Source organism: Vicugna pacos, chromosome 14, assembly GCF_048564905.1.
Source record: "Vicugna pacos chromosome 14, VicPac4, whole genome shotgun sequence".
NCBI lineage: Eukaryota > Metazoa > Chordata > Mammalia > Artiodactyla > Camelidae > Vicugna > Vicugna pacos.
In genome coordinates, this window is record NC_133000.1 from 17,047,964 (window position 1) to 17,063,136 (window position 15,173).

The window sequence follows — 15,173 nt, forward strand, 5'->3', positions numbered from 1 at the left end:
TCCACATATTTATATATGATCCCCCTAATTAGACACAAAGACCATGAAGGTAGACAAATACATACACAGTTCCCACTAGGAGCTGTGCTGGGAATAGAAATACAGTAAGAAATAAGACAGCCATGGTGCCTGCCATCACTATGCTTAACATCTTCCCTGGCACCCAGCACTAGACTTCATCCTTCATAGAAGCTCCAATGGTTTGCCTATTAAATGAGTGACTCGAAAATTCTGACCAGTTTGGGGTACAGAGTACAGATAACTATAAACATCTTTAAATTCATGGAATATTATTAAGAAAATTAGTAATAGTGCATTTTTTAAAGTGTACCAGAATTGACATACTAGCCTCTATACATACGTATTAAGTATTTCTCCTTACATTATCTCGTATATTCCTCACAAAATCCCACGAAGGTAGGTGGGAACTATTGTTTTAATATGTGGAAAAACTGAAACTCAGGGATGTTAAGTGACTTGCCCAGTAACAGTCAGTAAGCAAACTGGCTAGATTTGAAACTAGGTCTGCAGTGCTTCAAAGTCTATTTTTTTAAATATAGAATTCTGTTTCAATTCTGGAAATTATTATTCAGTTACACATTTCCCAGTACCTCTCGGAGCTGTTCCACCACTTCTTTTTCTTCTCTCATCTGTTCCATTTTCCTCCGAATCGTAAACTGTGGGTCTATAGATTCCAAATTTCTCTGCGGTCTTAGAAACACTGTAACAGAAAGGGAAAAAAAGCCTTTATGGAGTGCCTAGTACAGGTTGCCATACTAGGCCAGTCATATTTAAATCAAACAAATAGTTTCTTTATTTATCCCAAATAATCCATTTACTACTCACAGAAACAAGAAATTCTGAATTCACATGAAAACCTTGATTACAATATTCTAGAGAAGACTGATACATTTTAAATTATTCTGGGTTGTGTGGACTAACAGAAGCTGTATCTCTGGTTGATAATCAGCTGAATCCAGCAAAGGGCTTGGTCATCCTTGGCACCATTCCAGATTCCTTCTCTCTCATTTTCCCACTGCCTTCATGTTAAGTTTTCATCTACACCCGAGGTTTCACAATCCTTTCATTAAATGCAGACACTCTGTTTCAACTAAGAAAACTTAGAATTGCTTTGCACGTTAAAAATAAGCACAGGTTAACAATTTTGTTGGCTAGGTTTTTTCATAAGCCTGGGTTAACAACCCAAGTGATGATACACAGGACACGTATCTGAGTGGAGTGTGGCGTGGGAAAATTCTGCCTTCTCTCATGTCACTGACATCGAATCCCAAAAGCTAGCTCTTCAGAGATGACCATAGACTCCTTTTAGAAAAGCTGGCAAGCTGAGAGGCAGTTTTAAGAGATTATCTTCGGATGCCGTTCCTTAAAATTACAACCTCCAGGAATAGCAACTCACAGTGGAAGGGTTAAACCTCTGGCTCCAGAAAAAAGTGAATGCTCTCAACTTCTGAAGGATGACATCTTTTAAAGACTAATAAAGAAGGTACAAAATAGTCTACGTACGGCAGAGTGATTATAGCAAGGGTTTTGTTCAATTTTTATTAGGATACAAAGCCCAGGGTAGATTTAAACCTGAATTTTTTTCTTCCCTGCGATTTTTATCCTATTAATACTGTCAGTTTTCCATGCACACCAAAGGGGGCAAAGAACTGCTGAAAGCTGTAGTTAGTTCCCTGTGTCCCGTAGATTTTCACATTGGGAGGGGTGAGGTGGGTGATGGGGAAGATTCGGGGCCTTCAGCAAATTTGGGGCAGAGAACTCCAATTTTAAAAATCAATACCATGTAGAAGGCTGCACTGACATACTGCAATTGTAGTAGTTTCAATCACCATATCGTCAATAACGCAGAATAAGATCATCTAACTTTTATTCTATTCTGACAAACATTTCCTATGAGCTACTTTAAAGGCTATTTTAATTTATTAGTTTTTAAAATTAAATATGATTTACAAATACACTTTGAATTAAAAAACTGGACTCTACCATATAATCAATTATCCCATGTTCATTCAACTATGTCATTTTAATCTCAAATTTGTATCTTTAGACCAAAACACCTTAATATGTATCTTGCATTATACTTCTCACATCTCAGTATTTTCTTTCTAAAACAGTTCTAGGATATTTGAATCAGTATTCTGGTGCTCTACAGGGGACCAGAAAATTAACACATCTTAAGAAACCCTTGACTTAGAGTTAACAGAGAAAGGGGATGAGCTATTGTACTTAACACCTATTGGAACCTCAGAGACGTGTCAGCCTGGGGCCTGGGCTTCTGCCACAAGACACCCAAGGAAGTCACAGGCAGAAAGAGCCGAAGGCTTGTCACCAGGGTCCACAAAAGCCAAACCCCACAGGAAGTGAGACCCCGATTGTTTTAAAAATAAAGGCAAAGTAGGCAAAGGAAGTAGGGCAGAGCAACTGGCAGGGAGAGTTCACAGAGCAAAGGGGAATGAGGAAGAGTGTGACAAAATAAAGCACAGAATAAAGTGGAAATGCACTAAACTTGCCTTTACACCGTATTGAGCCCCCACAAAAATTCACCCGTTTAAACACAGCAGCCAGAAGAGATATATATTAAAATGTAAAGTCTAGAAATAATCCACACCGCCAAAGAAAAGGAGTCAACCAAATTTACCAAAAAAGTCCAGGAACTTGGGCAGAGTTGAGTAATACACACACTGGCCAGCAAGGGGAGCCCCAATATCGTTTAAACAAATCTGTTTTCTTTGGAGGCTTTATTTTCCTTTGCTTCTTTTTCTGGGGGCAATCTTATCTAATACTGCATGTTTAATATTTCCAATATGTTTTTATTGGCAGATTTCATTCTGAATACAAAACTATTAGGAAGTTAAATTAACTGGGAGCCTTTGGTTTAACAGCATACAATTCAAGTATCCAAGCCCTGTTTGAGCCCTAGGGTAGATAACAGGATAATGCAGTGGTGTCTGGGGTTTAATTTCCTGGCGTCGCTTTTCACCTTAAATTCCTGCACATCTTAAAAAACACAAACTGCATGTTTGGGTATTTGCTCTATGAATGTAAGCAGTCAAAAAGTGTTAAAACATATGTGAAATGTTGTTTTGAAAACAAACACTTCAAATGTACATAAAATTACTGGAAACCTGACTATAATATTGCTAGTTTTCTAAATAGATTAATTATTGTAGAATATATGAGAATTTAAAACAAACTATTTAGACTAATAATAAATCTCCCGAGCACATCGATTTATTATTTATGTTTGTTATGACAGAATAATTTGAATGGGACCATTATGGTAGCTCTGATTATATTACCTACAGGTTTTTTGTTTTTTTGTTTTTTGTTGGTTTTTTTTTTTTTTTTGGTCCTTTCAAGTCATATTTAAATAACAAATGCCATGACCAGCCTGGTCAAAGCTTTAGGAAACGGATCTATGGAAGACTTATTCTGGTTTTCTTTAATTTCACATCACTAAATTCCAAGAACTCCCTTACTTCATTCAGGGGAATAAAAGTTTAACTTGAGGCTATAAGGCAATATTAAGAGCCAAACTGTCAGTGCCTGTTTTTCAAATCAAATGCCACTGATTGTTGAAGTGTAAAGAAGAAGAAAAAAAAGGGCAAGAGAGCAGAGTGAGTGTATGTATGAGTGTGTGAGTGTACACACATGTATATATGCCTAAAGGGTAGGAAGACACAGAGGTAGGTGATTTAAGATGCAGGGGAAAATGAGCGCTGCTTAGCTGTTTAATTACTATATATATCAAATAACATTCAAAGAATGAAAAGGACGATTTGCTCATATTTACAATTTCTCTAGCAGAAGAGATAAATCGTAAGCAAGGACCCTGCAGAGAATGATGAATATGCTTATGCAGAATATCAAATTCACCCTTGCAGGTACAGGTCAAATTCCACTGACTTTTCTGTTATCTCTACCTTCTCCCTCATTCTCCTCATCCTCATCCCTGACCTGGGAGTAGTCTGTCAGCCTTGAATGTTCAACATCCTTTACCTGTGTCTCTCCTGGCATTCATCACTTTCTGTCTTACAGTACAGATCTGCTTTTCTCCATTGTGACTCTGTAAGAGTTTATGTCTGTTTCCAATCTGTACCAAACCCCTGCCCCCACAAAGCAGTTTGGTGAATAAACAACACAAGTGTCTCAAAAACTCCCTCCTTCAGAGATCAGTCTATTTGGAGAGTATCTTGGCAGAGATTATCCTACCCTAATAATCAGTCATCCGAATTTTTCTATCATGAAGTCTCCTAAAACTTAGTTTCCAGGTCTAAATGCATGCATTAGACTCTGAAATAAAAGTTCCATGAAAGCAGAGATCTAGTCTGTCTTTTTCAGAGCTATATCTAGAGTAACAAGCATCATGCCTAACACATAGCAGGCACTCAACAGATGTTTAAGGATGCACAAAGGAAACCATTTCTCTAAGTGTTGTAAGAGTATCTATGTTCCAGTTAAGCAAAAGAAGCCAACTCCTCTAAAAACTGCCTGAAATGCTACTTAATTATTACATGAAATGCAGTTGGTGTAGAAATTATCAGTCTATATTATTAACCTTTATTATCTAAATTTAACTCAATGAGAAGAGATTTCTTCTCTGTGGACATATGAGATTTTGGAATTTTAGCTCTCAACTACTCCTTGGAAATGAAAAACCTGGACTGGGTGTGACATTTAAGACATACAAACTCAAAGGCAGCAATATGGTGGCTTTGAAAAGGTATCATGAGCTGCAGACCCAGGTTAATACAAATTAGAAATCTGACCAGTACATTCATGTATTCTCTCTGTGCCCAGAAAGGAATTACATAAATCCTCTGCCCTCAAAATGCTCAAATTTCCTCTCCACGGTCTTGGACAGTTTACTTAACCCAGTGGCTTTCACCTATTTGAACATAACATAAAATCAGTTAAAATATACAAATACATTATATCAGTGCGAAAACTCCATGCTACACCAAATTAACTGGCACCTCTGAGTGTGGGGCACAGGCAGCTATTGTTTTCAAAAAGCCCAGGTGATTCTAATATGAAGCCAACGTTAAGAACCACTGAAACACCTCTCACAGCTTCAGTTTCCTCATTTTTGTAATGGGGAAAATAATTCCTAGAAGTGCAAGATTATGATAAAAACAACCCAGAAAAGGTCTGTAAAATGGCACAAGATGGATGGGTCCAGTCATTCACTCTCCAGTGATAATTTAAAGATCAATTTTAAGTAAGTATAAATTAGCACCCACCAATTCATTGCAAATGAAAAAGGGAAAATGATTCAAAGGAAGATAGGAAAAGTTTTAACTTCAAAATGAAGGGGGAAAGGTGCAGAGTACTAAGAGGGCACAGAGAAAGAGTGGAAGTGAAGTTTTCAAGTTAAGAACAACTTGAAGTGAAGCTGCCAAATCCACCCCTGGGGTGGATGGACACACAGACATAGGGCCACATCCTTCCCCATCCATTTAGAAGGCAGAACTCTGGGGATTGTGAGAATTCAAACTTCCAAGGACTTTCTAGCCAGTTTACCATTTTTTTTTTATTTCTTTGAAGAATGAGTTTTAGGGAAACTAGGGGATCTGAAATGAGATATATTGGAAAAAAAAAGTTCGAAAGCGGTATTTACTATTTTAAACGTAGTTCTTTAAATAAAACTTAAACTTTACTTAAATATTGAAATTTAAAATAAAAGGAGAATTTTAATATAAAGCAAAACAGTGAACAAGGTATAAAAATGCCGACTTTACCAAAATAATACATAAAAAACATAAATGAAAGGCAAGTTACATTATGCCGGTTGAGTTGGTAATACGATGCCATTTATTTACACAGGTTGAGGTAGCTGCAGATATTGGGTAATGGAGAAAATATGAGGAAACAAAACTGACGGGGTAATCAGCTTTGAAATGCCAAGAGAGGCCACTAAATAGGATCTACTGTTTAAGAGGAACCAGTAAAAACAACACAAAAGTAAGCTGTATTTCTCTTCCAACTCTAGCTCGTATACTTGGGGATGCATAGCGTGCATCTTCATTAATTTAAAAAATGATTGGAAAATGTATTCAAATCACAAAGCAATGTTCAGCACAAAGAGAATGAGGATTGCATTTGAAAGGCCAGATCTGGGAACCTCCATAAATATTTGTAAAGATGTCTGCTGCCACAAAATTATCAGAAAATTAACAGATAATTAACAGAAAATTATCCATTCCCCAGGGCATATTGTAGACAAATTGGAAATAAGAAAAAATTACAACCACCCAATATCTGACATAATTAATCCAGGCAGATGAATACTGAAAACAATCTGTTATTTATTTATTTATTTATGGCACAGCATAATAGCTACACATGAATCCCTGGAATTTTCACTAATATAAAAAATACCATATAAATATTGCAAAGTATTTTATTTTCAGAAAGGTTTTCACAATGATTATTTTCTATGGAAATCTTAGGACTTTTAATAAAAAGAAGGCAGTCTGGCTTAGTAGCCTGCACAAAGACTTCTCCCTAAACAGCTGTAGGTGAATGGAAACATGGTGGAGAGAGAGGACTGGGGAGTCAGGAGCCCCGCCTCCCCTTTACCTGGCAGCGTGACCCAGGCAGGTCACTTCACCTTTCTAGTTTTAGTTGGTTCATCTATAAAGATAGAAATTCTACTACCACATAAGATGTCTAGATCTTGCCCAGCTTATAAAAAAAAAGTCTTTGGTTTCAGACATCATTCCTAAGGAAATACCAAATCACACATAAATCTTTCATTCTAGGCTTTACTTCCTTTAAACAACATCAGCTCCATAAATAGCCATGCTTTCTGAAGAACAAAAATGTCTCTCTCCCCTTTTTTATTTTTAAGTAAAGGAACAGTTTATCAAGAAAGTTTCCCTTTAGCCCTCCTTAACTTTCAGAATTTAAAATGGGATGATGCAAGAAAGGACTTTGGTTTTGTTGTTGTTGTTTAATCATACTTGTTTACAGGTAAAATTTTTAAAACTCTATGAAATAAAAAAATTCCTTTTATCACTAACCTGCCAAGATATACATTATCCTTCTATATAAGCACATTTGGAAAAGCATTCTTGGTTGAATTTTGACCAGAAATCACAGCAAATGTTTTAAATATGTTTCTGTGTGTTACATATACATACTTAGATTTTTTTTAAGTACTATCAGAAGATACATCTTCCTATTATGTTTGCATTGTGGTTCTACCCCACATCTCATTTCTCTTCCCTATAAATCATACTCTCTATTTCATTTCACATTACTCTTGTCACTTGGTATCTTGGAGTAAAATTTGCAAAGTCTGAGCGAACAGACCAGAATAGAGATTCAGATATCTGTGGTAAGTACATCTAAATAATTATATTTATTTTATTTTCATCTTTTAGGCTACTTCAGATATTTAATGGTATGAATTCAAAAGAAATCCACATTAACCCTAGCTAGGTGTCCTCGATTTTTTTATCTGCACATTTAATTCTCAGGCCAAGTGACTATTCTTGAATATTATATAGATGAAATTACACTCAAAAAGGGCAGAAGGTATCAAAAGTCAACATATGCAACTCATTTGCAAAAAAAAAAGTCATTTCATTTTTAGAAATGTCTCAGTTTTAACAACTTTCAGTGCACCCTTCTAGGATGAGCCACCATATGTCTAAATTACTTTAAAAATCTCATATGGTAAGCACAGACAATAAAAGATCAAACTCCAAAAGCATTTAGTTCAGAAGCAGGAGCAGCAGAGATAATCCCAATGTGCAAACCCCAAATTTTTATAAACAAGCAAACACTCCCAAAAAACCCAAGCAGAAAGGACAGAGAAGAAATTATTATAAAGTCCTCCCAAAATTCAGAATATTCAAGATAATTAAACGTAGTTTGACAAACTGCCAGAGAACAATGCACATGCACTTTTCTGGCCTTTCCAGGTTTACTACTATCTCTTCTATCAGGCATGCAGGTAAATACACGCTATCTTCAGCTGCACAGAAATGAATGTTCAGTATATTCATTCACTGGCTTATTAATGAGCACATCAAAGAATAGGTACAAAGCCACCTACCATTGTCACTGTCTCCTTCAGATGGAACACTGTAGCTAGAGTTGTCCCATGTTTGTGCCTGTGTAAGTTTGTTGAAGGAGATAGGAGGAAGAGTGAGGGCTGGGTCTGCAGGAGAGCGAGAGAGCCAGTCCGCGTACAGTTGCACAAGGACCAGGGAAAACCAAAGGGGCAGCAGCATTTCACAAACGGCATAAGGATTGTATGGAAATGAAGCGAATTTCATATTATGGGATTTAATTTCAAATGTACAATATAGGAGAATGAAAGATGGCGCATGGAATAAAAAGAATAATAAAAAACTGAGTGTTAGTACTTATCAATCACATATTCTGCATGCAGTTAATATCGTTAATCTTAACAGTTCCACAAGCCCACAGACTTAGAGTACTAATGCATCATGTCAGCAGAAAGAAAGAGTACCCACAGATTATGCAGATAAAAAGCAAAAGACCTACCAGATCCCTTTTCCAAAGACCTTCTAAATAACTAACAATCTTAGCAAAGATGATTCGCACAAAAAATTTCGTTACACATACAAAGCTTATTATATGTAAATACATCTATTATTTAGAAATAAAACTATTGTAGAATCAGTGTTTACCGCTGGTGAATTTTTTTCCCAAAGCAATGTAAAATTTCTCTTTAAAGACATCTGTAAGTCTGCTGGCATGCTTTACTGATAGCTGAATCTTGCCAACTCTGCTCAACCCTTGACACACAGGTACACCTCTCAATACTGTCTTTGATATTGGTCAGTATAAAACCAATTTTAGACAGTGGTAGAGTCTCTTTAACAACAAATCAATTAACTAATAGATGTCAACCAATTTCAAAGCACTTCTAAGGTGGTTATTTATGAAATGATAACATCTCTCTCTTTTGGCACTAACTATATACATACAGTAATTTTTGATGTTTAGGAAATACCTATAAAATTTTTATTCAGTCATAAGGCAGGGCCAGTAAAATACACAGACATGGTTCTAGGAACAAATATTTGGGTATATAAAGTTGTCTTTCTTTGGAGGGAAACACAGTAAAAAAAATACTTCTCTCGAAAAAAACTATCAGCCTGCTTTAACACAGAGATCACAGAAATCCATATACTTAACTTTAATATAAAAATTAAATCACCTTTTAAAGTTCCAAAGCTATGCAATCAAAAATAATTTCTCTGGTTTTTAGTCATATGATCTTCAATTAAGATTACTGTATATATTATTTTCTAGAAAAATGTGAAAAATACATACTGTAATATTTTTAAATTACCAAATAAAAATTTTTAAATTCCCAATACATGATACTAGTTTTATAAAGTTCCAATATGCCACTTGATAATCCTGAAAAAAATCAGCATTATTTACAGTAACCAAACCCTACAAAGCTTTCAACAACTAGAACAATTTCTGCAGTGGTTAGTCAGCATTATAGAAAGGTTGGAAGCTAGGAGAGGAAGTTATCTTTGTTTCCTACTATTCAAAATTAATACTTCATTTATTTTTCACCACTACAAAGAATTTGAAATGGCTCAGCAGTGCAGGCACAAGGCTGATAAACTGAGTTTGGACCCCATAAAAGAATTTTAAAAGTCACAGAGACAATTTTATAACCAAATTGCAAAGATGCACATTCAAAAGAACATTATTCTTTGGAGATCCATTCAACTTGCTATTTGCTCCATTATAAGATATTTTTAAGTTGTGTAAAATTGCCTGTAAGGGACAGGAGAAAACTGTAGCCCAATATGAGGTCCTCAGTGTGTAGACAACTCTCCCAGAAGATCATCACTCAAGGCACAAATGCCTCCACTCCTCCCAGCACACACCAGAGACTCTGGACGTGGAAGCCCAGCCCAGATCTGCCTGCATACACTCAGCTACATAAACGGAGAGGCCAGCCATTTGAGCCCAATTTCACACACAATTTGGCTCTCCAGAAAACGCCTCCTAACCCTTCCCACACAAGCATCTTATCAAATGGCTTTGTCTTATAGCCCATTCAAAATGCTGGGAAACCATTACACCTGGCTGCATGTTACCCATCAATCAACTTCTCCAAAAATGAAAAAAAAAAAAACCACCTTTATAAAGAATCACCTGTTGTTTTTTCCTGTGGGTACACTTTTTCAAAATACATACATGTACAACTTCAACTGTTGCCAAAATGCTTTACTGAAAAATCCAAGGACATCTGAGTTCTTTGCTACCTTTTGCTTAAAGCATCTGAATCCTTTCTCAGCACTTAGTTAAAAGCATTAGAAGTAAGTGTATGCAAAAGGACCTAAGAATCAACAATATTAAAACATGGACGCACCTAAAAGAAGGCAGACAGTGCTAGAACTTTAAGTACGTGGAGAAATTAGAAGAATGAAATTTTTCTATACAAAGTCCTTCTTTTCAAAATCTGTAGTTATTCTGCACATTGCTATAATTTACATTTGTGAATATGCTAACCATAAGTTGGAAGAGAGTAGGTAATATAAGCAGAAATACTCTTAAAAAAATGACTCCTGACCACTCATGTGAGCCTTGAAATGATCCCCCTGTTCTATGAGTAAATACACAGACCCTACTAAGGCCCAGAAAGCAAAAGAGGGATGTCTCAGAAAAGAGCGACCAGGTTTAACTCAGCAACATAGCAGGAACCACTGAGGCAAAGCGGTAGCCATTTTATCAACAGAATATTTCTTCCCCACTTACATGCCCCAACACCTTTTACTGTTTGCTCTGATTCAAAAGGAGATATAGTAATCTATCACTGATAACATGGCATTAACAGGTGATTCACTGACAGCAAGGCTCGAACATCTGGCCTCCCCAAGCTGTAGCAAGGTTCTGATGCCAGGACTGAAACTCACCAGCGTTGACAAGGCTGCTCACACTATGAGGTGTACACTTAAAGGTCCAAAGAGAAACAACTGAATTGATCACATGTGCAAGAATGCTGAGGTTTTAATTTACCTGATCGAGGCTTCAGGCCAAACAGAGCCGTGCTGGTGTTGGTAGGAGAGATGGTAGGGGAGTCCTCTCTAACCTGTGGTGTTAGAAGGAAAGGAAAGTTTTTAAGGAACTGACGCTGAACTATGCATGCTTCTCTATGATCACGGATTATCATAAAACCACCACCTTCTTGCATGTGCTGCTGCGAGGAAGTTCTGACTAAAAAACATGACAATTAATGCATCTTCGCCCTGAAAATGCTTTAAGTGGTAGAATGAACAGAATGCTGTTCTGGGGGAGATCCGTTCAATTTTTCACATGCTCACTATAAAAATAGTTGACAATCGTGTGAAACTGGCAATCCTTTTCTGCTCCAGAATAGACTGTGCATTCACATGCAGGCACGCACACATACAAGCACACACGCACAAGCGCACACTCACATCCACCACCTCACAGACGGCACGTCTGACAAAGAATCTCATCACACAGTAAGATGAGGAAACAGATAACACTGAACAGATGTCTCAGCTACAGGGAAACCATGCACTGAATCATTTATGGAAAACAAGACATTCTAAATGTTGCCTAGTTGAGCTATTTTCACTTCAATTTCTATGAAAGTGTTCTCATATTTGGTTTTCAAAATATATCTTATAAAATGAATCTTTAATTATGGGTAAGAGCCAGATCAGGCTATAAGAGCTAATGAGAGATTCCCTCAGAGAATCCGCAATACAATTAACTCATTAATCATGACAGTCTCAGATTATAGATTTCTATAAAAGATATTCCAATTCAGGCTTCACAAAATAGCTCAGCTTTCATTAATCACCAGGAAACTTACCTCATTGGGAGAATACTCGCTCCCATTATTCTGTAATGTTAGATCATTTTGCACCTTAAAGAAGAAAAAATGCATGGTATGTTCCATCAGACTATAAAATTATTGAATGAGTCTTTTTAGCTTCCATCATGTCCCTGGCACACAGGGACACAATGAATCATATGCTGAATTAATTAGTAGCTAAGTAGGTCATACTTACGTTTTCTAAAAACATGCAGCTATATTCACAAATACATCTAAAGCATCACACAAACTAAGAAAAAAGAATTTCCCAGAGCAAAGAGCTCAGCCCAAAGTACCTGTGAACAACAGCTTTCCTTGCTAGGTTACCAAGCAACCCAGGTTCCCACCTGCTGGGAGCATAAGGATTTTTAGAAATGGTCCAAGGCAGTAGTTCCCAAATACACAGAATTTCAGTGGGAGCTTATTAATAAATACACATGCTTGGACCTAGGAAAATCTTATGCTGTCAGCTCAACATCATTTTTCTTTGGCCATCAGTGGGGAAACTCGATAGCTTATTTTACCCAGATCTGCCTTCTTTGTAAGGTAATCAAGAATTCCATGGATCCACCCAAATAAAAAATTTGGTAACAGCTAATATAAACATCTTCATGTACATCACCAAATTAGTATAAATTTAAGATGCCTATTCCTACTGTTGAGGAGTGCTATTAAAAATATTATCAACTTCGACAAATCCAAGGGAAAAACATACTTTTGGAATAAAATGTCACTAATTTCCGTACCCAATTAAATGCCTTAACTGTTAACAAGTAACTTGTCAGTTTGACTACCTCTATAAGAAACTCCTTCCTCTAATTTTTCCTGTTGTCCCTCCAACACCTCCCCTCGTTGGATATGATTTATGTATGGGAGTATAACCCACAATTCTTCCGAATGGATGCCAGTGCCTTCCAAACCTGATGTGGACAGTCATCTAAAGTGTGTTTAAAGTCAGATAATGTGATGTGCTGACAGTTACAAACCATTTCATAATGTTGGCCTCATCTATTTAACTGGACACCACCCCAATCCTCAGTGTTTCTGCCCGGTTCACACTCTCTGCTGATTTGGCCACAGCAGTGCTGCCTTGTTCAGCACAGCCTCTGGGACCCATCCAAATTCAAACCACCCCTCAAATCTAGGTTTATTTCCCTTTCCTTAAACTCTTGTCCCTTCCCCCGTCCCACAGAACACCTAAAACACTCAGGACTACAGACCATCTTTTATTCTTCTCTAAATTTCCTCAATATCTAAGTCTTCTTTCCTCCATAATTTTTTAAATGCCTTAAAAGTGAGGGCAACTTCATCTCCTTCCTATCCCAGTCCCTGGCACCAAAAACGAGGCTGAGTCCAGCACAAGGACCCTGGCTACTCAATTCTGGCTAAATGATCTAATAAGGCTATGCTAAAAATACTACTTTCTTCCTGAATGAGATGGAAGAGAGAATATAAAAATAACTATATATGAGATTCCCACTTAAGTTCTGCATAATCATTAGCACTGGCTTGCTAATCCACTACTTTCTCTTCTTTTTCTCCTTGTGACTTCCTCTCTCCACCAGAGCCAGCATCTCCCCTCCCTTTTTAAAGTCATAAAGACATATCTGTCATGCACAGAGAACTGCCCAAAGAAGGAAGCAATGAGTAAGAATTTCTTAAACCAAATATGACTCCTCATTCAACTGAAAAGGAAAAAAAAAACATATAAACATTGTAAGTCAGAGATGGAACGGAGATCATTTTTCTAGAGGTTTGGTGTCTTCCTGACACTCCTGAAAGCACACAGGAGGGCATCTATTTTACTGGAGTCAAAAGTGGTTCTGCAGCAGGATACTAACATGATCTCAAAGTACCTCTTCACTGACTGCTTACTAGTTGCAAGAGGAAAATGAAACAACACTCAGACAGTGGAGAAATCAGGTCATACCTTGACTGGGTGACCAAAGGAACATCACCAACAAGGCACAAATGTACAGTCTGCCCCTAAATGTCCTGATAAGGACACAGCATCACTTGTGCAGTATCCCGAACAAGAACGCAGAGCCTCACTCTAATCATGAGGAAATATGAGGGACTTGGTTCCACAAAATAAGAGGCAGTTCATTAAAAAAAAAAAAAAAAGAGGAGCACTATATTTTTTGAAATTTTAAAGTCAAAAAAAAAAATCAAAGAAAAATTATGGAAATCTTTCAGGGTAAAGAAAACTGTAAGTACCTGACAACGATTGCCTCTAGACTGGCTCCTACACTGAAGGAGAAAAAGTGCTACGAAAAACATCACTATATCAACCTAAATATCTGGAATATGGATGGCAGATCAGATGAAAATATTTTATCAATATAACTTATGAAGTTGATAACTGAAATGGGGTTATATAAGGTGAAAATCTCATTTCTTAGGAAACGTACATTGAAATATTTAGGGAAAAGGACTATGATGTACAAAACTTATCCTCCAATTTTCAGAAAAATAACTCTGTGTGTGTGCGTGCGTGTGTGTGTGTGTGTGTGTGTGTGTGTGTTGGTAAAGAAGAGACAGAGAACAAATGACACTGTGAACGTGGCAAAACATCAGTCACAGGTAAACCTGGGTAAAAGGTTACAATTTTTTGTAACCTTTTGTAGAATCTTGTAATTATTTTCAACCTTTTTTAAATTTAAAATTATTTTCAAATAAGAAGCTGAAAAAAAAAAAAGTGAGTCTGCACAGAATCAAAATAAGCATGTCTCAGAAGGAGAGCTGACGGCATGGGCCCTGCGCAGCCTTCAGATAAGAGGCTTCCGGATGTCCCGCTGTGGGGTCATTCAGCGATGCCTCCCTCCCCTCGGGGAAGAGGTAGTGCAGTGATTCTAAGAACCATACCAACAACCACCACAGAGCAGAGTAACAGTAACAGCTGACAGTTAGGTGCCGGGGTTGGGAGACTGATCCCAATTTATAGACAATAAAGGTAAAGTTAAAGAGGCAGCCCACAGGAGCCCACAGTGAGCAAGTCTTTGAGATGAGGCTGAAGCTTAACACAATTCCTCAGCACTGCACTCAACTATGAAACCACACTCCCTGAGAACATGGGTTTTTCAACTACAGTTCTTTTTTTTTCTTATTTAACACAGAGACTTAAGTAGTTAAGAGTGCAATTGCTCTACTACAGTACGTGTTCAGACACCTCAGGGGATGTAAATTGGTTTGTATGGAAATTAGCCATCCTAAACCGACTCAGTAAGAAGAGATAAAACAGGTTGTAACCAGTGTTTCGCTTCATCTCGCTGCAACTGTTTTCTGAGGGACCTTCCAG

General features: G+C 37.2%; 1 protein-coding gene across 1 annotated transcript in view; it reads right to left on the reverse strand.

Annotated features, from left to right (window-relative positions):
* Nucleotides 1–15,173, reverse strand: part of LRCH1 (leucine rich repeats and calponin homology domain containing 1) — a 170,937-nt gene that overhangs the window by 24,626 nt on the left and 131,138 nt on the right. The window contains exons 14-16 of the mRNA XM_006209444.4: nucleotides 11,873–11,926; nucleotides 11,047–11,119; nucleotides 612–721 (exon numbers count right to left, since the gene is read on the reverse strand). Of these exons, the coding sequence (XP_006209506.3) occupies nucleotides 612–721; nucleotides 11,047–11,119; nucleotides 11,873–11,926 (237 nt within the window). The remainder of the gene's footprint in view (nucleotides 1–611; nucleotides 722–11,046; nucleotides 11,120–11,872; nucleotides 11,927–15,173) is intronic.